The sequence below is a fragment of the Primulina huaijiensis genome, chromosome 2, assembly GCF_012295235.1.
Source record: "Primulina huaijiensis isolate GDHJ02 chromosome 2, ASM1229523v2, whole genome shotgun sequence".
NCBI classification, from domain to species: Eukaryota; Viridiplantae; Streptophyta; class Magnoliopsida; order Lamiales; family Gesneriaceae; genus Primulina; species Primulina huaijiensis.
The window spans coordinates 26,758,774-26,778,847 of NC_133307.1; the positions used below are offsets into that span (position 1 = coordinate 26,758,774).

Consider the following 20,074-nt stretch of genomic DNA (forward strand, 5'->3'; position numbering starts at 1 on the left):
TATATAATTGGTTTGTTCAATTGTGTGTAATTAACATGAAGCATTTTGAAAAACTTTTCATTTGTATTATATAAAAAGCATTGGTTGAGGATGTTTGCTGATGGATTTGGTCATGTTCTGTGCCATTCGATGTTCCATCTTGAACAAGAAATGATAATTAACATGAAATGGCAAGAATGTAAGAATTAGTTGGAATTTCTTGAAAATGTGGTGCTGCCAAATCCGGTGCACAAACCGGTATGGAAAATGTTTGGAAAAGGCTTATAAATTCAAAGGAGCAACATCCTGATTTCAGCCAACCAGAAGAAGACTCACTTGTGAAACTCGTCGAATACGGTGATGACGAGCTTGTGAAAGAGCAAGAAAGTGTGAAGAGAGTTGAGTTAGCTGAACTAAACCATGAGAGATTTGCTTGTCGCAATTTTAGCAGAATTATGAATTTTGGCAAGGTATGTTGCCATTTTGTTCTATCGAATCCAAGTACAGAAGTATTATCTTCTTGTGGCTCATTTTGGGAAATTGGCTCTTTTTCTCGTAGACTCGGCTTCATTTATGAAACGTTTTCTTTTAGGAGAGTGGACTTGGCATGTGTCTTATTTACTTGACTCAAGAAACGCCCAAAAACTCTCGTCTTTATTGGTTGAACCAAAGCGATTTCCAACAAATCTCCCTTGAGGGAGCAGAGCAGAGCAGTCAAAGAACGAACGAACCAAAACTGCAATTAATGAGTCACGGCATGGGGTTGATTACATGCTATCATGAAGGAAAAGTTTTCATATAACTTAACGAGGACAGTATGTTTATGGTAACAAGAACTCAACCTATAATGGTAGTATAAGATCTATGTATTCAAATTGACGCTGCATTAGGTTCTTGGAACTAGATGTTTAATAATTAATTTGAAATGACTTCAGTATCAGAATGGCATAGACATGAGTTTAAAATTATAATTAAGGGATTTGAAATTCGAAAAATCTCTGGATATCCAAACAGATGAGAATAATTTAAATAATAATTTTGGAATATATTGACTTTAAATCAATAAAGTACATCACATCCTAAGGATGCAAATCATTTTTTTGGGATAAAAACTAGGTCAAGTTTGCCATGACCTAAATGGCTCAGAAACCCGACAACCCTTTTAAACCTAATCCTAGACTATACCTAAAATTACGATATTTTAAAATTTAAATTTAATTAGTATATATTTATAAATAAATAAAAAATTTACATTTTTTAACAAAACCAACACAAAAAAGTTTACTAGCTAGCAGATATTGTTCTACAGAACATGTTACACTACCCAAACCCTTTTAGTTGAAAAATCAATATTTGGCGCATCCTATACTCATTTAACTTGGCCAACCTATTCCAAACTGGCTAGGTTTGGGTTAAAATAATCTTCTTATCCGTACCAATTGTCATGGTTACCCATTTTATTTGGACAATCTATATCATGATATTCATTGTGATACTCACTAAAAAAAATAAATTCTACTTCCGATGACAGAAATGGATCCAAGTTAAGATTTTGGACCTATTTAAGACCTAAAATCAATAGCAAATTGTCAGAAGAGAGTTGAAGCGTAGCCTCTCCAACACTCAATTCAGATATTAAGTATAATATAGAAGGTCGTCAAGACATAACCAAAATTTGAATATAATGAATGAATAATAAAATTCTCAAACCTGATATTCAGAGAAAAAAAATGTGTAAACCACGTGTATAATAAGATGGGGGACCATCTGGGTCGAACTCGACCCACTCTTCTTGGTCAAGTTGGTCGATCTAGATGTAAAATATATTTTCAAATAATGTCTTCAAGTGAACCTACATCTGCTAATATCTTTTCAAATAATATACATTGCATTGATGTTAAATAATATGTAACTCTTAAGTAAGTTTTGAAGAAATTTGATTCCAATTTGGGTTAACATATGTATCTCCAATTAAAATTTTTTCAAAATTTTAATTGATTATAACTTAAAACATTCTTAGTAGTATATTTCAATTTTGAGAGGGTTGTGAAAATTTTGATATATAACAAAGATATGTCTAGTGATTCAATAAGGTGTTAATAAATCTGAAAAATATATTTACTATCTTGTTTTAATCAAATAATCTATTTTAAATGATAATTATTTTGATTTACATATTTTTAAATATTTTTTCAAAATTTTCAATTTATATTAATTTTTAAAAAATATCAGCGCCGTGACCGTTCCGTGAAATGTCATGAGAATTGGAACGGTGAACACCACGATGGTCTCCGCGACCGCGATTGCGAACCATGCTCATAGCTCAACTTCTCAACTCATCTCTAGCTCCCTTCCTCACATGCTATGCCTCATAGCTCGCCTTCATGCCTGTCACACCTTATAGCTCACTTTCATACATGCCACAGTCCTGTCACACCTTATAGCTCACTTTCTTGGCTACACACGACACAATTCTAACTACTTGACTAACCTCCCAACTTCTTACTCCTTAGTTCAACCCTCTTTTCTCCTCCATGCAGAGACTAAGCGTGGGCGTGGGTGGGTGGTGTCACCCTCTTTTCTCCTCCATGCAGGGACTAAGCGTGGGCGTGGGTGGGTGGTTGACACTACCCACCCTCAACTCGTGTGCGTTTGTGGGTATGTATTAGTGCGGTGGGGGTAGCCACCTACGCTCCTATTTTTTTAAAAAAAATGATTCGTTTAATTTACGAAATAGATTAAATAAAATTTTATAAAATTCTTAAATAATTATTTATATTAAGTTTAAATATACTAAACATAACTATAAAACAATAATCTATTCTTTATATAATTTAATTATTTAGATGTAATAAACATAAATATATGGCAATGCTCTAATTTTTTTTTGTATAGAATTTAATTATACATTTTTAAGCTTTAAAAAACAATATTTTTCAGAATTCTTGGGTTTAAATATTAAAAAATATTATTAATATCTATTATGTTTAATATAGTTATTTATATTTTTGCTGTCTTGAAATAAATAAAAGACAAAAAATATATACACAAAAGCATAACTAAATCGAGTCAAATCAAATATTAATTTGTATTTAAATTTACTTAAGTTGAGTCACCTCGGATATATTTAGAAATAATTTAATATTTTCTAATGGACAAAATATAATATATTTATTAATTATAATTTTTCTATATTATAAAATTAAAAAATTATAGGTAAAATCATATATTTTAAAAAAAAATCTACCGAGCTTTTCCCTATATAAGATCTGTCCTTATTTCTGGGTTTTATGTAATCGATTCTTATTTCAGAAAATAATATTCTAAAGCTAATATTATATTTATATTTTTTTGTAATGATTAAATTCGCCCCCCTTGATAATTTCACAGCTAGCCAAGAGAGCCGCTTTAATGGGCGAACTCCACCTCCCGGCAACAGTATCCTATTGGGCTCCTACCTAGGTGGACAATCTTCGCTTCACCTACTTATCTTCATTGGCAGACCCATTGTTTACAAATAGACCTGAGCCCAATTGTTTGAATATGAGCTCATACTTCGCCTGAGCATGCAATGGCCCTCATCAAAGTTTGATTTTCATTAATTAGTTTGAATTTTTTTTGTTTTGATCTTTCTTTTTTTTTTTTTTACTTAAAACCACTAAATTCACAAGACGTGTTCATTTGACACTGATACTCTCATGCGTGACTCATATGATAAGAATAAAACACATATTTTACGTATTAAAGTATATAAACAAAAATAAAAGAAAATGACAAATTTTTTTCCTCTCATTTTGAAGTATTGATTTTGTTTTTTCTTGTCTTTTTTATTATATTAATTCTAATTTAAATAATATGATCTTTATTATCTATACATATGCTATGTAAAATAAAATCGGTGTATAATAAATTATATTCGATGGATTTAGTAATCCAGGTAAAAAAAAAGATTCGAACCAAAACAAATCCAACTTACTGTATGAAACCAATGTTTGACAAATTATATGATTAAAACTCAAAATAAATCAAATTATATTGCTAAAATTACAACTTCTTTTCAAAAAAACAATAAGTAGACGCCTCTTCGGAATTCGAAAGGACTATTAAAAAATGGTCGAAGTCAAAGCCACTTTGTTCAGTATCTTAACAGCAATATGTATACACGTGTGCTTAAAACATGTTAAGTATTTAATTAATTAATTAATTATATATATATATATATTTATTGTAAATAATTTTAAAAATTGATATTAAATTTCTATGTTACTAATTTATATTAAATTTAGCTTTAAAGAGAAAACATATTAAATATTTCATAATATATATTTTTATTGTAAACTATTTTACTAATTTANTGCACACCTATTGTGCACACCTATGTGAGCATCGATGAGGTGTCGCTCACCCATTGGATACATAATTTTTCTATATTTCATCACATCCAATGCGTGAGTGACACCTCATCGGTGCTCACATATGTATGCACGGTAAGTGTGCAGCATATCAAAACTAAATCCACCGTAAGAAAACTAAGTCCACTCGCCACCATCCACGGACATTAATATATAAAGGTTAGTCATTTTGTTATCATCTTAATCCCTTTGTATAAATTTTTTTTTTTTTTTTTTTTCTGATTTTTAAACTATTTAAGATACAAACTAGTCATTATATAAAAAAGGGCTTAAAATTTATTTTTTCAAAATATTGTGTAAGTTTGAAAAAAATAATGTCCCTTTTTTTATTTTTAATACATAAAATGCATATAACGCATAAAATTCACCAAAGTAACATTTAATAATTTTTCTCAATTAAATTACAGCTTTTTTTTTTTCAAATTTACACAAAATATATACGTTAATATATTGAGCCCTTTAACTTAAAGAAAAATAGAAAAAAGAAAAAATATTTAAATCATTTAGTGAACCACCTAATCTCATATCGTCAAATGTCAAACAATCGGACTTTCCTTTGCTTGCATGGATAAGAATGGATGTTTAAATATTAAATCAGTCGACTTTCTGGAAAATACAAGGAAACCTTCGACCCCACCCAGTTAAGAAGATTGCTGGGTCAACTTTTGTTAAAGAGCCCGAGATTCCTGCGTGGGATACATGATTCAATGTCGTTGTTTACCATAATACTCCTCTTCTCTTTCACTTTCTTGGCGATCGCAGCTTCGTCTCAGAATGATGAATTCACGTATAATGGATTCAATGATCCGAAGATGAATATCAGCTTAAACGGGGTGTCACGGATTCATGAGAATGGCCTCCTTCAGCTGACCAATGAAACCAGTAGAGTGATCGGACACGCCTTTTTCCCCACACAACTTCGGTTCAAGAACTCTGTCAATGGAACCGGCTTCTCCTTCTCCACCTGCTTTGTGTTTTCGATCCATCCCGAGTACACGAAACTTGGTGGCCATGGAATGGCGTTCACTATCGCGCCTTCGAAGGAACTACCGACGGCTCTTCCTAGCCAGTACCTCGGCCTGATGAACTCGAGCGACGTTGGGAACTTCTCCAACCATGTGTTTGCTGTTGAGTTCGACACGGTTCAAGATTTCGAGTTCGGAGACATTAATGATAACCACGTCGGCATTGATATCAACAGCTTGGTGTCCAATAAATCTGCCGCAGCTGCATTTTTTGGTGATAATTCTGTGAAAAACGATCTGAACCTCAAGGGTGGGACGCCAGTAGTTGCTTGGATTGAGTATGATTCGAGGACGTATGTCATCAATGTAACTCTTTCGCCATCTTCGTACAAACCTCAGCTTCCTCTTTTTTCTTCTCAGTTGGATCTGTCTCCAATTCTTGAAGAATATATGTATGTTGGATTCTCTGCTTCAACTGGTTTGCTAGCAAGTTCCCATTATCTCTTGGGTTGGAGCTTCAAAATAAATGGGGACGCAAAAAGTTTGGATTTGGCTTCTCTCCCTTCGCTTCCAGCAATGAAGAAGAAACCGATAGGCCGAATTGTAGCATTTGCCACGGTGGCAGCTGCCATTTTTATACTGGCTTCAATCTTTATGGCTATTTTCTTGATGCATAAGATCAAGAACGCTGAGGTGATAGAATCATGGGAGCTTGAAATTGGTCCACATAGGTACAAGTACCAAGAGCTCAAGAAAGCGACCAAAGGTTTCAAGGACAGTGAGCTACTTGGCTTTGGAGGATTTGGTCAGGTTTACAAAGGGACTCTGCGTAATCCCACAACCCAAGTTGCTGTAAAGCGCATTTCGCATGAATCAAAACAAGGAGTGCGTGAGTTTATATCCGAAATATCCAGCATCGGCAGACTTCGCCATAGAAATTTAGTCCAGCTCCTTGGATGGTGCAGACGCGGTCGTGATCTTCTCCTTGTCTATGATTTTATGCCGAATGGGAGCTTAGATAAGTTCTTGTTCGGTCATCCTAAACGGGTACTGACCTGGGAACAAAGATTAAAGATCATCAAAGGCATTGCTTCCGGGCTCTTATATTTGCACGAAGGCTACGAACAGGTAGTGATACACAGGGATGTTAAGGCCAGTAACGTGCTGCTAGACAGTGAAATGAATGCCCGGCTTGGAGATTTCGGGCTGGCTAAACTATTCGATCATGGCTCGAATCCAGGCACAACCAGAGTTGTTGGCACGTTGGGATACCTTGCACCAGAGCTGTCAAGAACTGGGAGAGCCACAGCAAGCTCTGATATATTTGCCTACGGCATTCTATTGTTTGAAATCGTGTGTGGACGGAGGCCGATAGAATCGGAACCTGGGGCTGATGAATTATTACTCCTGGTTGATTATGTGTGGAGTAAATGGAAAGAAGGAAAAATTCTTGATGTGGTGGACAGAAGAAGAATGGGTGATTTTAATGTACATGACGTTCTAATGGTGCTGAAATTGGGGCTATTATGTTCAAGTAATGAGCAAGCAGCGCGACCCAGTACGAGGCAGATTGTGAGTTATTTGGAAGGCGAGGCCGAGATGCCGGAGATATTGAGTGCGCCTGCGGGTTCTAGTAATGATATTGAGAAAGGATTTGAAGATTATTTGGATGCATATGCATCTTCTTCGTTCGAGCAAACCAGTACAAGCGCACTTCTGGCTAACGAAATGCTGCATACAAGTTTTGCCACTGTTTCCACTTCGCCTAGTTTAGGTGCTGCTAGATAGTGTACAGTTTCGAAACTCTACATGTTACTCATCTATTTTGTACATTCATCAACTTTATATATACTATTCAACCGGAAAAAAAAAAAAAAACTTCGTACGTTCAGAATTGTGTTATGGACTAGGGGTGTTCTAACTGATTATTAAAAACCGATTGAACCATAACTTCTAGATTATTTAGTTCGGTGTAGACGATTTTTTTACTGATTTCTGAGTTGTAAAGTTTATGTTTACATTGAATTTTGTGAGCGTGTCATATGTACAAATTTAAATATGAAAAACAAAAATTTAACTTCTAAAAATAAGCAACTCGAGTATTCGATTTGGTAGTTAATTCCACCTCCTCAATTTGATGCCGAAAAGTGAGATTTAAATGAATGAAAAAAAAAAAGAAAGTTGAATTCAGAAACGACATTGGAATTAACTGTGTCATTTTGTATAAAAATAAACACTTTTTATAATGAAATGATTATAAAGAAAAGTTCGAGGATCATGACGGACTTCTAATAAAAACTAAAGAATGTTAAAACATTTTGCTGGAAATGGAAAAATACGAAATAAAACTAAGATTTGAAAAAATGTAGTATCGAGTTGTTGAAAAGAGTTCTTTTTGGGGAGATTTCCCTTAGTTGTCGCTGGTGACAGAGGAAAGACATATCTTAATTAACAAAAGGACATGAAATTGTGAAATAATGCAAATAATTATTTTATAATATATGTTATATTGTTAAGAATTTAGATAATATCGACAAATTTGGTGTCTTAATCCTTAATTTTTACAATTCTAATATTATTTTTATTATAAATAAAATTAATTAAAAAACCGTGAAAACAAACATTGCACACGCTTGTGCATTAGTAGTTAGTCCAATAAAATTTTATTCCATATATTTGGTGACTGCTTTAGCTAAAGTCGTTTTGTGATGACGATTTCCCAGTTAAACCAGTAAAAACACGCTTATTTGTGTACAATTGTAAAGCCCCCACCGCAATCCAATTCAAAGCGGAAAAGTCCAGCGGAAACTTATTTTCGAGAAATTTACAAATTCGAGCAGAGTTGAAAATGCCGGTGCGAGTAGTCGATACTTCTTCTCCTTCCCAAGTGTCAGGTGCTCGATTTTTCTTCTTATCTTGACTATGTATTACTTTTTCCTGTAGCATTGTGTGTTGTTGAGGTGCTTATTTGATTCCTGAATTGAAAATACGGATTCTTTATTGTTTTGGGACTGAAACTTTGAATTTTGGCGATTAATCGCGTGATCTTGGTCTGGGTTTTCTATATTCTTCCTGTTATTTTCTGAAGCATGAGAATTGAAATCTGTTGTTTTAGGGAGGAATCATTGAAGATAAAAAAAAACACCTTTAAGTATTTTCTATTTGATTGAAATTTCCTAGCTTTATCTCTACGCGTATTTTGTGCTGATGTTATCTGGATTTGCTTCTTTAATGCAAATTGGGAACTGATCTAGCTGTCTTTTACTTGTAACTGATATTTATTTTTACTTTTTATTGTGAAGGTGGAACTTCAGGGAATACTTTACCTCCGCCTTGTTCTCTTTTAAGTGTTGGGCAGGTATTTCTACACCCATAACTTTTAATCTTGCTCCCGGAGAAGTTTTAGCTTTTTTGCTCGTCAATTTGGCAGAGGCAGTCTTCTATTTGCGATTATCAGTTAACTGCGGACCGCACGCACATATGTAGCTTTCTCGGAATGTTTTGTTGTGTTTATTCACAAAGCCGTTACATTTACTGGACATTGATTAAGCATGTATTATGTTTGACATCAACCCATCTCATTAGATTGGAGAACTTGGCACATTGGTTATTGTAATTCGAATGGCTTCTAGATGCATGTATCTCAAACTTGATAGGAGAAGCTGATTCATTGACTAATGATTGATTTTGTGTAATAGCCGTATTTATTCGTTGAACTTGTGCTCACATAATAAAATATAGACAAGTTGAATTTGATGTTTCTACTGTGATAATCTTGACCTTGGGACAATGTTTTTGGGATTTTGTGTAATAGCCGTATTTATTCGTTGAACTTGTGCTCACATAATAAAATATAGATAGACAAGTTGAATTTGATGTTTCTACTGTGATAATCTTGACCTTGGGACAATGTTTTTGGGATGAGACAAAGCCCGCATTGCTTGAGTTGAGGTACTTGGATGATATTAGGTTAATATGTTTCTCCCAGTTATACAAAGTGAACTATATAAATGAGAAAATATCTTTTGGGTAGTGTGTCATGGCATCCATTGTTCATGGGTGTGCTTGGTATTGTTTACTCAACCATGGTTGTCACAGTCTTTCTCAGGGACCCAAAATGTTTCAAGTCTTCAGAAAGATGAAGCATGGAGAGTAAATGTGCGCATCCAAGGTTGTGATCTTGAGCACGGGTATTTATGTGGCACAATGGAGGCTCTGAATGTTCCTATGGCAGACACACCGGTAAGAAGTAACTCTTAAAGCATCTATTATAAAGGTCATATCACTGTGAATCTCTCACTTGAGGCAGCTGATTCATTGTATAAACCTCTTGATTAGCCGTGGTTTATATCTATATGATAGCAACATCCAAGATTGTTAACTGCTGGAAATCAGTTCACGCACGTTATATTGTGCGCTTTCCTTGATTATAATTGTTTAATCTGGATTGATCACTTTGATCAGAGTCTCCTGGTCAAATTATCAACGTATAATTGCATTGTTGGCTATCCATGCCTATAAATCGGAAGACAGAGAGATACAGTTTCTCATCAACATATAATGGAAGCTTGTAGGACTACATTTTTTGAGGCTGTCAATTGTACATATATAAGCCAGTTGAAAGTGCTGAACTCTATTCATTTTCTCTCATCCTGTTTGGTCTGGATGTCAGGTAGTTACTTTCTGGGAAGGGGAACTTGTCGACACCAAGAATTATACTTTCTTCACTGGAAAATGGGGTGCAACGTATGTCTTTTAATTCTTATCCTCGTACACCAGAAACCAACTTTGTTCAAAGAATCAGGAGATGGTATAACTTATTGATTGAAGCATATTTGTGTATTTTGCATATACAAACAGGGCAGAAGACGACATAAAGCATTGGACAAAGTTTCCATCGTTTTCACCCTTATCCGTGAGTTTATGAAGCTTTTTCTTCGGTTTGTATTTGTATTTTCTTGATCTTTTTCCAATATTTTCAGAGCCAAGTAGAAGCTGATGGTGGGAAATCTTTGGACCTGAGTAACTATCCTCACATATTTATGGTAATAACCCATCATCTATCCTCTGCGACAGTTGTTTTAAGGATTCCATACTAATTTTTGTCTTCTGATTTGGCTCAACAGAGGTGGAAAGAGCAATACTTTGTGAATGTTGGGAGTGACTGTGGATTGACTATCGCTGGCTTTTACTATGTTTGCTTTTCTTGTAGTGATGGATCTATCGATGGCTTCTATTATGATCCTAATAGCAGGTGAGCTTCATTTGGTTCCTAGTCGTACTTTAAAGTCACTCGATAAACTGTTACATCCATACATTACACAGATGACCAATCTTGGTTATATTTGCTTAGTGAGGGCGTATATGCTTGAGATAATGAGCAATATTTGTTTATGATGAATGTCGTTGCAGCCCTTTTCAGAAGTTGGAACTGAAAGCCACCAACGACGGACGTATGGGGTTTTGTTTCTCCACTTACGAGTTGCAATGAATTCATTGACAGATTCTGCTGACAGATGTATAGCACATATTATCTTGAATATGCTCTCAAAGTAAATTTTTGCGAGCGCTTCAGTTCACGAGTGATTTTAAGGATTACATGTAATTCTTGGGCAGCGGGTGCCGGTATCATGTATCTATAATGAGACGGAGGTGCTCAATAAATCTCTTGTTATTATCTTCAGATATCGAGTCTGTAGGAAATTAAATTTCTTGATTTAGTATGAGATTTGAAAGCGTGAAATCACTGCGGCTTCAATTCATATCTATGTTTCGAAGACTTCGTATTTCTTCCAGTTATTTATAAGAAATCACCCTTATCCAGCTCCAATGGCCTGTCGCCCATTTTTTTTATAGCAAAAATCAAGTTAGGTACTTGTGGCGTAGGAGGAAAATTGAAAGTCCGTTAAAGTCAATATAATTGATGTTTTTTATATATATATGTTGTAGATACAACAGAGTTGATATATTGGAAAAAAAATTTGTATTTGGCACATAAATCGTGCTCTTTTAAAAGTTAGTATCGCGTTAAGATAGAGTAATGTGTTGGAAATTACGTAATTGAATATATGCTAAAGTAGACGTCTTTGAGATTGTATACGTACTTTTCATGCTGTGTTGATAATTTTCATTCAGCTCTTGCAAATGTAGTCAATTGTATCTTTTTATGTTAATATGTCATTATTACTTAAATAATCCACACATAAAAGGGTTGATGTAATGTTATGTTGACGTGATATTAGGCGTGGATTGAATGCTAGCCCTAAAAAATCTAAATCCAATTGATTGATATGGGGGCAATGGTAAGAGCAATAACGCAGAACATGAACATGGATATTCCTCGTGCACTCACGCATTAGTTTACTGCAGTCAAATGTCTCTAGCTGGCAACAACATATACAGGTAGGAACATCTTTTTTACACATCCACCTCTATTAAAATGTAACCGCTAAACAAGATAAATTAGTTATTTTTGCGATTTTTGGAACATGAAACCGGATATTTATTGTTGATATGTTTGCCTAAAATTGAGAGCAAAGGGGAAAAAAAAACCAGGCTAAATGCACAAGAAGATAATAATATGTTTTACTAAGATCAAATTTCATTTTCGCTCTTAAGCCTATGGAGAAGCTTTTGAATTGTATGACGATCGGATAGTAAAAAATTGTTTAATCAATCCTTGCTATCCTAGGTAAAATATTATTATTTGCGTTCGATCTTTTGTCTTAAGAATTCCTATTTGTCTGAGTACAAATCCAGATGCATTTAAATATGAATGCAATGTGAATCATAAAATGGACCCATCCCAGCGCGTACGTAAATACAGAAAATTGAAGTTTCAATGTGCATATTGTGCGCTTATACATTGGGTATTATGAAAACCTAATATATTTTTGAAAAAATAGTTTTTTTGTTTTCACGAACTTTTGGGTTTTGGTTCTCTATGTTTTCAAAGTTTGATTCTGATACAGTTAATTTTAATTTTCGATTATTTTGGTGACGTGTCACGGTAAAATGCTGACTTGTCAAATATCATGCATGAAATTAGATTAAAAAAAATAGTCGAAAATTGAAAATTCATTTATTAAAACCAAACTTCCAAAACTTAATGAACCAAAACCTAAAATTGGGCAGTTCAATGAACTTAAAAAATCATTTTTTATGTATTTTTGGCTGTGTAATTATATTATGGAAAATGTGTATAGTATTGTAATACCGAATTTAATTAATCTATACTTTTCAGCCTCAACAAAATTGTATATATAGTATTGTATATAAGTATATAGATAGATATAATATTCGTGCATATATATGATATTAAAATTTGGTATGCATTTACCCCGTTTCATGAGGGACGTGGTGCTCTCTTTTTTACAATATCCATCACACAACCACATCTTGTATATACACCCCCACCGTACCCTACCATGCCCCCCACATAAAAACAACCTCCCCCACCCTCACCCACCACTTATATATTCACTTGTCAGAACCACCCACGTACATCGTCCCACAATCTTTCTGCAAATTCTTGAATTATATATCCCACAAATCATGTTGCTGCATCCTTTTTTTTCGGCTTCCATTTTATCCTAATATTGAACTTCAGAATTCGTTCTGTTTGTATCTTTTAGAAGATTATCCAAGAATGGAAAGCCTTCTGTGCAATGAAGTTTGGCTGATGAATCCGTTGCTTGCGCAAGAAGATGCAGATGATTTTCATGCGAAAAACCATGCAGTTCATGTTAACACGTGTTTCTATTCCAGCAAGCCGGATTTTGAAGAAGTTATCGAGATTTTCTTGGAAAAGGAGTCGAGCTACATGCCTGATATTGGCTACTCGAAGCAGCTCAACTCTAGTTCTTTGATCAGTACTGCTAGGTTCACGGCCGTTTCTTCGCTTCTTAAGGTGAGTTTTTACAACATAATTTAGGGGTTTCTTCAAATTCATGCATGCTGAATAATAACAAGGTTTTGACGGTTTGTTTCATCTTTTGGAGTCTCAAAGGCGGATGAATCTCTCTCCGGGCACTGTTTTCAACGCTGTCAATTATCTGGATCGGTTCATTTCAATGACTCGTGAATGCCAAGTAAATATATATTAGTTTTTATTTTCAAAATTCGCCAATTCGTCACTGGTTTACGCAATTCAAATAATCTTGCAGGGATGGAAATCTTGGAAGTTCGAGCTTCTCTCGACTGCGTGTTTGTCGGTCGCCTCTAAACTCAATGAATCAACCACTTGCCCGTTGCATGAATTCCAGGTCATTACTCCATTTCTTATTGCTTCTTCGTACGTGAATCTTGTTATAGCCATGCTAATGAAGAAGTTTGTTTATGATACTGCAGACGGAGAATTCGCAGCAAGATTCCTTCTCACCAGGCTTGATTCAGCAAATGGAACTGACGCTCTTGAAAACATTAGCCTGGCGGATGGATTGCACCACCCCATTTTCTTACATTGAACTTATGATATGCAGTATCGATTCCTTGAACAAAACCCGTCTCGACGATTTGATTTCACGCGTTACACAGTTGCTTCTTGATGCTCTTATAGGTGCCTTAATCCTCTGAAGCTGCCTCTTTCATTACATTAGTATCAGATAACTTTATAGTCTCCAAGATTGTGTCCGAGGAACTCATGAAAATAAATAAATCCTATGTTCATTTATAACTTTTACAGATTACAAGTTTTTGGAGTTCCGGTCCAGTGTCATTGCCATGTCTGCAGTCAGATGCATTAATGAGAATAATGCCTCCATAACTCCCTTGAACACAATGATCCCTCAAAAACACATGGTAAATTAGATCACGCCTCTAAGCAAGATTTTTCGAGTACTTGTAATGAGTTGCTATTTTTCTTGGTGATCTAGGATGATCTGATTAGGTGCCAGAAAATGATGGAGAAACTATGGTTTAAAGATCATCACAATGGGAATTCTTTGAGTCCTGTAACCGTGTTGAAGGTGGAGTGGTACAACTGCTACGATTATCGAGTTGATCTCTCTCTTTTAAAGATGCCGAGGGTGAATATAATCAGAAAGAGGAAGAGGGAAGAAGCAGAATCATAAGTGATTTGAAATTTAATCATTCAATCGATTGTGTTCAAAAGATCAAGCTTTTAGAAAGGGTGCCATCTACATTTAATATGATATTGTGACCCATTTTTTTCAGTTGTAATATAATATATTTGATTTGTGGAAATCTCGCAAATTGTCTTAAAATCAGATATATTACGACCTTGAAACAATTATTTTGTCTCTAAAGCATACCCTTTTTTCCCCAAATACCATTCCATAATATTTCTATATTTTTCATGAAAACTAGCAAATTAGTTGCACGCAATGCGTGTACATAGATTAATTTATAAAAATATTATTATATATTAATTATATATATATATATATATATATTAATTTTTGTGCCAAATATAATGATGTTAATGTTTGAAGTTTCATTTTATTTTATTTCGTTTTATTTTATACATAAAAGTTTTGTAAGAAATAGTGCAATCAAAAGATAAAACTAACAAGAAAATTATAATCTATCGAACAAAGAACTCTCGGAGATAGAGGCAACGATAAGAGAAAATTGAAAAAAGTTTTATACAATCGTGAGCGGAGCTCAAATCCGAGCTTTGATTTTGAAACGAACTCGAAACAAATTTTTTAAATTTTTTCGATCTTTGATTCGAGCTCATTGAAAAATTTAAGGCTCGAATAAACACATTTCCAACATGTATATTGATAAGAACGAAAATTACTTTTGTTTTCCATGTATTTTATTGTCATTTTTGTGCTCATTTGCATTCGATTTTCACGGTCAGACGTAATTTTATTGTTTTGTAGTGTTTATACTGAAAGCGTCTTCTAAGACCAAACCACTGGAGGCAACAGTCAATGGAACAAGGAAGGTCTTAGGGAGATGGAAAAGCTTCAAAACCGAGGGGTTCTTCAATGAATGGCATAGTGAAATGCTGAATCTTTTCTAGCAAACAAAAAGTTTGGATGCCAAAACGCAACGTCGCTACGCCTTTGTATTGCACTAGCACGTATGTTCTAGTAGCAAATGAGAATTGGCTCCATGCCAATACAAAAATCTCATACTCGAAAGAAAGAAATGAAGCACCAAAATATCTGTATTCAAAGGCCCTACAGCAGATGATATATGGATTCTTTTACAGATACTTGATTAAAAAAAAAAAAGCAACGCTGATAATTCTGTGACAAAATTGAAACTACAAGGCCCTGCATATGCGTGTATCTATTACAGGCACCTTAGGGGAAGATTCAGCCAGTTCGAGTGCCTCCCCGAGTGACATCCACTGGTTTCTCCAGGCAGATTCTGCCCATTTCTTCAATCTCTCCCCTTCTGCTTTTCTGGTCTTCTGTACGCAAAGTGTTTGGGCATATCCACCTTCAAAAAAACCCAAATCAAACCTCTGTCAACATGGAGGGAAACCAGAAAACGCATTCAAAAGTAGTCGCCAATTGAGATCAGTTTTGATGTCATTACAAGACTTCAATAAATTGGAGTGTGTTTTAAATTCTTTTGTGTATTATGTTTACATTTTAACAAAAAAATAGTATGCTAAGGCATACATACCTCTAGCAAGTGCAATTATATCTCTACTAAGAACATTTTCACTGGCACCTACACATTCAAAAGATAACTTCAATATAGTATGCCACACAACCTCTCGAAAATGGGAAAACTGAAAAGGTCAGAACAATTATTTTCCACCATCAACTTCCAAAGAAGGAGCTTTAAGCAGTTCGATTGCCCTTCTAAAAAGACCCTATAAAACAAAAAGGAGAGCATCAATATTGCAGAAAGCTTCAGTAAATATGTTAGCAAAAAACATATCAGTGAATCTGTCTCATTGGGGAAAATACTATTCTAGGGCCACGACATCAAATATTGAAATATTTTAAAGCATTTATAAACGATAAAATTTCAGGTAAATCAGGAAACAGAAAGGAGACAGACCTCAACTTAGTGAAAGCTTAAGAAAATATACAACAAGAACTGCAACATAGTTGATCAACTTATGCTCAGACTACAGAACTAGGAAAACCCGAAGCTTTAAGTTTTCCATAATATAGGTACACCCAGCTCGGCTTTTATTTCTGCTCTAGGTACTAACTATTAATGAAGTGGAGTGACCAAGATCATGATGATGAAAATAACAGACATTCTGAATTTGAAACTTCAAGCAAAATCTCTGACCTCTTGAACTAAAAGAGAACTTGAGCGCTCCTTTGTTGCTTTAAGCTGATACATGAGAGCGATGCAAGTTAAAATGACACCTACCTTGGGATGATTCGGCCCTACATAGGTCAGTAAAGCCACCATAATGTCAGTATAATTTGTACATAAGGCATACTCTCATTCAGGATAACCACGAAAATAGCATACCCAAGTGATCTTCCATTTTCTTTAAAGCTACAGTCAGAATTTCCTCTGCGTCATTAAAATTCCTACAGAGGATAAGCTCACATTTAGACATGAAGATCGGAGCTAGATAAGATTTTGATGGAAAACTATAGAACTCTTTACAATACCCCATATGAGCCTCGAGCTGTCCTAAAGCACAAGTAGCCGCAATTGCAACTTCCTCTGAAGTCATGTTACATGCTCCAAGGTTGTTTGGATCGGAAAAATCTTTGATCTCGGATGTCTTCTGAAGTACTTTCTGGTACAACTCTTTTGCAGTTGAATACCTCCGCAAGCCATGAAGGTATTCACCAAATGACAGACAAGCATTGCCTGTACAGAAACATCAATATATCAACAGACAACATGACTTGCATCTCATCTTCTCAAGAAAAATCCTTACTGATGAAAATGCTCTCTCCCTGTACTCCCTCAAAGAATGACTGCGCTGCAGAGATGCTTTAATGTCAATCTTAAAAATATAAAACCGAAGGGTTAGTCAATCATTAAGGCTTACCAGAGTGAAGATTGCCATGTATAAGCTCAATTAAACCTTTTACTGCTTTCATGCGAGTTTCCAGAACCTTAAAACCACTGCCTTCATTGATTTCTAGTCTGATTGTTTCCAGGAGTTGCAAGGTTAAATCAGCAGCCACTGATGCAGCATCAGCCTGGAGAATTTGTATCAACATAGAGCATTTCATTTTGAGATCACTGTCACAACTTCAGTTAACCAAAACCGATAAGCAATGTGGACACATCGGTAATGACTTACTCGATCACACTCCAGATAAATTCCTGCCAGTGCTTCTGCTGCAGCAACTGGGAACATAGAAACATATAACCACTTCACTTAAAACACGAGTTTCACCATCAATTATACCATCTTAGGATATTAATTACCCTTAATAGCAATAGAAGGCAAGCTCAAATTTTGAATGTTCCGAAGTCTCTCAATGGCTGCCTCATTGGACCCTCTGAAACCATAAACCATAAGCAACAAACAACTCGATGACAGGTTAAATTTAAAATATTTTCTCAAAAAGGTGATACCAATATTTCATAACACAACAGGAAATATAGAGAACAATCTAGGAGAACATAGAACCTTTCAAACAGTAAAGTAGAACGAGCAAGCTCGACCAAACCCTTCGAGTAATCATCATTCTGAGCAGACTCACACTGTTCCAAAATCAGTAATCCCCGAGCATATGAGTCCTCTGCAAATCCCATTTGGAAAAAATATCTTTCAGTCTCAACACAGTTCTTTTCAAATCAAGGAAGCAAGATTAAATGCAAAATGAGCTTGTAACATAAACCTGTCTTCTGATCCCGGGCAAGGGCAGTAGCGTAGTTGATCATTTCTACGGCGACAGGGTTGACTACAAGAAAGCTATTTTTACTTGAAAATTGCCTGGTCTGCGGCAGCGCCGCCGTTACTTGAGGTGAAGTCGGTGGTGGCTTAGGAAGCAAAAAGGAGGCGCTTTTTCCGATCCTTAAAGCCCTCGAAGCTTTTGCTGCGAGCTTGATCATAACTATGGAGATTCTTTCCGTCCCTAGTATCGATTGTTTGGGATCGAATAATCAAGAAAGTAATAAACTTAACAGCATCACAGAGAATGTGGATTTATGAGGCTTTGTGATTTATTCTTTTGGGAGTGTTATTTCCTCTCGAAAAGTACTAATCACTCTTTACTTTATTTTTTAAAATTATATTATTTGACAAAATTGTTCTTATTTATTATTTTTTTAATATATAAAATCTTGATTGACATTTTTTTATATTTTGTTTTAACAATTAAAATTATTATGTTTAAATCATTGATAATTTTTACCATATATATAATTAAATAATATAAAATTTTCACTTCACGTACAATTTTTTTTAATATATTCTTATTTTATCTCGAATTTTAAAAAATATATAAACTTGATTAAACCAAATTGAATGCCAACTATTAACTAAAATTATATTTATAATATGATTTGGTTATCTCATTGTATCGGTAATTCATTTAAAAGATATAAGTCAACTTATTTCAATTCATTATTTAAAAAAAACAAAACAAATTGAACAAGATATAACATGAAGTTCTAGGGAGAAATATCTTTTGTTCATATTTTGATTAGATTTTTATGGAAAAAAAAATTAGTCGTCTCTATTTTTTTAAAGTATTTACTTAATTTGCTTACTTAGAAATAAACTAAATTAATTGTATTTACTTAGCAACAAAATCAAGTGATTACACAATATTATACATATCTTTTAATAAATACTTGAAGCTACTTTTACAAATTCACAACATATTTAGTAAAAAGTTATAAAAATAAAATAGTATGACTATACTTTTGATTAGACTCGATTATTATTATTATTATTTTGATGATTAAAATATCTAGTGATATAAATTGATGAAAAATATTTAAAAATTTGTACTATGTCAATATTACTGCAATTCATTTAAATTTTGATATTTTGAAATTGCTTAAACTCTAAAAATTCTCCATGTTAAGAAAATATGATGATATTTGAAGGAGTAGGTCTATTGTGAGTCGGTCTCACGAATCTTTATCTATGAGACAGGTCAACCTTACCGATATTCACAATAAAAAGTAATACTCTTAGCATAAAAAGTAATACTTTTCATGTATGACCCAAATAAGAGATCCGTCTCACAAAATACGACCCGTGAGACCGTCTAACACAAGTTTTTGCCTATTTGAAGAGGATATGATATAAAAGTTTTTTTTCCTTGTAGTTTGAATATTAGCTTTATGATTTAATGTAAAGAAAAAGTGATTAATTAATTATTATATATAGAAGTTAGTTTATATTAGGTATATATTTTGTCAAAATATGAGAGTAAATAAGAAAGTGGTTAAATTTTAAAATGGTTGGAAACCTTAATAAAGAACATGTAAGGATAATATTGTCAAATTGTAAAATAAACAAATAAAATGGAGTGTCATTAATACTTTTTGGAATGTAAACTAAATTCCCTTCCTTTTTATTTTTTCCTTGGTCGATTGTACTAGTAGTGAATATTTGAGTGTATAGTTTTTGCTCTAAAAATCAACCAAATCCAAAAAATTGGTTTGATTGGAAGTTTAGATAAAAATATACAAATAAAAACCTAGCTTGATATCATTAGTTAAAACCTAATTTAATATATGATTATAGAAATTGTTTATTTTATTTTATCTCTTTATTAAATATACTTATTTCTTCTATGTACTACTTTTTCTAAAGATATTGATCGATATCGATGATTGTAAATAATT

The 20,074-nt window shown here is 34.0% G+C and overlaps 4 protein-coding genes across 4 annotated transcripts; 3 read left to right on the top strand and 1 right to left on the bottom strand.

The window, feature by feature from the left end:
• Positions 1-5,077: 5,077 nt before the first annotated feature.
• On the top strand, positions 5,078-7,242 carry LOC140971117 (L-type lectin-domain containing receptor kinase S.4-like). Its single transcript, XM_073433205.1, has one exon. The coding sequence runs from the start codon at positions 5,099-5,101 to the stop codon at positions 7,142-7,144; it is 2,046 nt and encodes a 681-aa protein (XP_073289306.1). The 5' UTR covers positions 5,078-5,098; the 3' UTR covers positions 7,145-7,242.
• An 832-nt stretch (positions 7,243-8,074) lies between these two features.
• Positions 8,075-11,139, top strand: LOC140971122 (uncharacterized). Its single transcript, XM_073433209.1, has 8 exons — positions 8,075-8,250; positions 8,659-8,714; positions 9,455-9,598; positions 10,029-10,102; positions 10,217-10,271; positions 10,339-10,401; positions 10,483-10,610; positions 10,769-11,139. Exons 1-8 carry the CDS (start codon positions 8,205-8,207, stop codon positions 10,845-10,847), a joined length of 645 nt encoding a protein of 214 aa, XP_073289310.1. The 5' UTR covers positions 8,075-8,204; the 3' UTR covers positions 10,848-11,139.
• A 1,712-nt stretch (positions 11,140-12,851) lies between these two features.
• On the top strand, positions 12,852-14,559 carry LOC140971120 (putative cyclin-D7-1). The gene is made up of 6 exons (XM_073433207.1): positions 12,852-13,265; positions 13,357-13,446; positions 13,522-13,620; positions 13,706-13,913; positions 14,040-14,155; positions 14,230-14,559. The coding sequence occupies exons 1-6, from the start codon at positions 13,005-13,007 to the stop codon at positions 14,425-14,427; spliced, it is 972 nt and encodes a 323-aa protein (XP_073289308.1). The 5' UTR covers positions 12,852-13,004; the 3' UTR covers positions 14,428-14,559.
• A 919-nt stretch (positions 14,560-15,478) lies between these two features.
• On the bottom strand, positions 15,479-18,440 carry LOC140971116 (uncharacterized). The gene is made up of 12 exons (XM_073433204.1): positions 18,112-18,440; positions 17,901-18,012; positions 17,696-17,769; positions 17,568-17,614; positions 17,310-17,463; positions 17,196-17,240; positions 16,921-17,125; positions 16,775-16,836; positions 16,586-16,686; positions 16,100-16,154; positions 15,962-16,009; positions 15,479-15,772 (listed from the first exon to the last, which is right to left on the bottom strand). Exons 1-12 carry the CDS (start codon positions 18,323-18,325, stop codon positions 15,594-15,596), a joined length of 1,296 nt encoding a protein of 431 aa, XP_073289305.1. The 5' UTR covers positions 18,326-18,440; the 3' UTR covers positions 15,479-15,593.
• Positions 18,441-20,074: the final 1,634 nt, after the last annotated feature.

Bases quoted from the DNA above. Each gene is read 5' to 3' on its own strand.
- LOC140971117 (XM_073433205.1), top strand. From the start codon at position 5,099: ATGTCGTTGTTTACCATAATACTCCTCTTCTCTTTCACTTTCTTGGCG.
- LOC140971122 (XM_073433209.1), top strand. From the start codon at position 8,205: ATGCCGGTGCGAGTAGTCGATACTTCTTCTCCTTCCCAAGTGTCAG. The intron at 10,103-10,216 runs GTATGTCTTTTA...ATATACAAACAG, and splicing joins ACTGGAAAATGGGGTGCAAC to GGCAGAAGACGACATAAAGC. The intron at 10,402-10,482 runs GTAATAACCCAT...TTGGCTCAACAG, and splicing joins ACTATCCTCACATATTTATG to AGGTGGAAAGAGCAATACTT.
- LOC140971120 (XM_073433207.1), top strand. From the start codon at position 13,005: ATGGAAAGCCTTCTGTGCAATGAAGTTTGGCTGATGAATCCGTTGCTT. The intron at 13,447-13,521 runs GTAAATATATAT...ATAATCTTGCAG, and splicing joins CAATGACTCGTGAATGCCAA to GGATGGAAATCTTGGAAGTT. The intron at 14,156-14,229 runs GTAAATTAGATC...TTGGTGATCTAG, and splicing joins TGATCCCTCAAAAACACATG to GATGATCTGATTAGGTGCCA.
- LOC140971116 (XM_073433204.1), bottom strand. From the start codon at position 18,325: ATGATCAAGCTCGCAGCAAAAGCTTCGAGGGCTTTAAGGATCGGAAAA. The intron at 17,126-17,195 runs GTAAGGATTTTT...GTTTCTGTACAG, and splicing joins GGGAGAGAGCATTTTCATCA to GCAATGCTTGTCTGTCATTT. The intron at 16,155-16,585 runs GTCAGAGATTTT...TTTGTTTTATAG, and splicing joins GTTCTCTTTTAGTTCAAGAG to GGTCTTTTTAGAAGGGCAAT.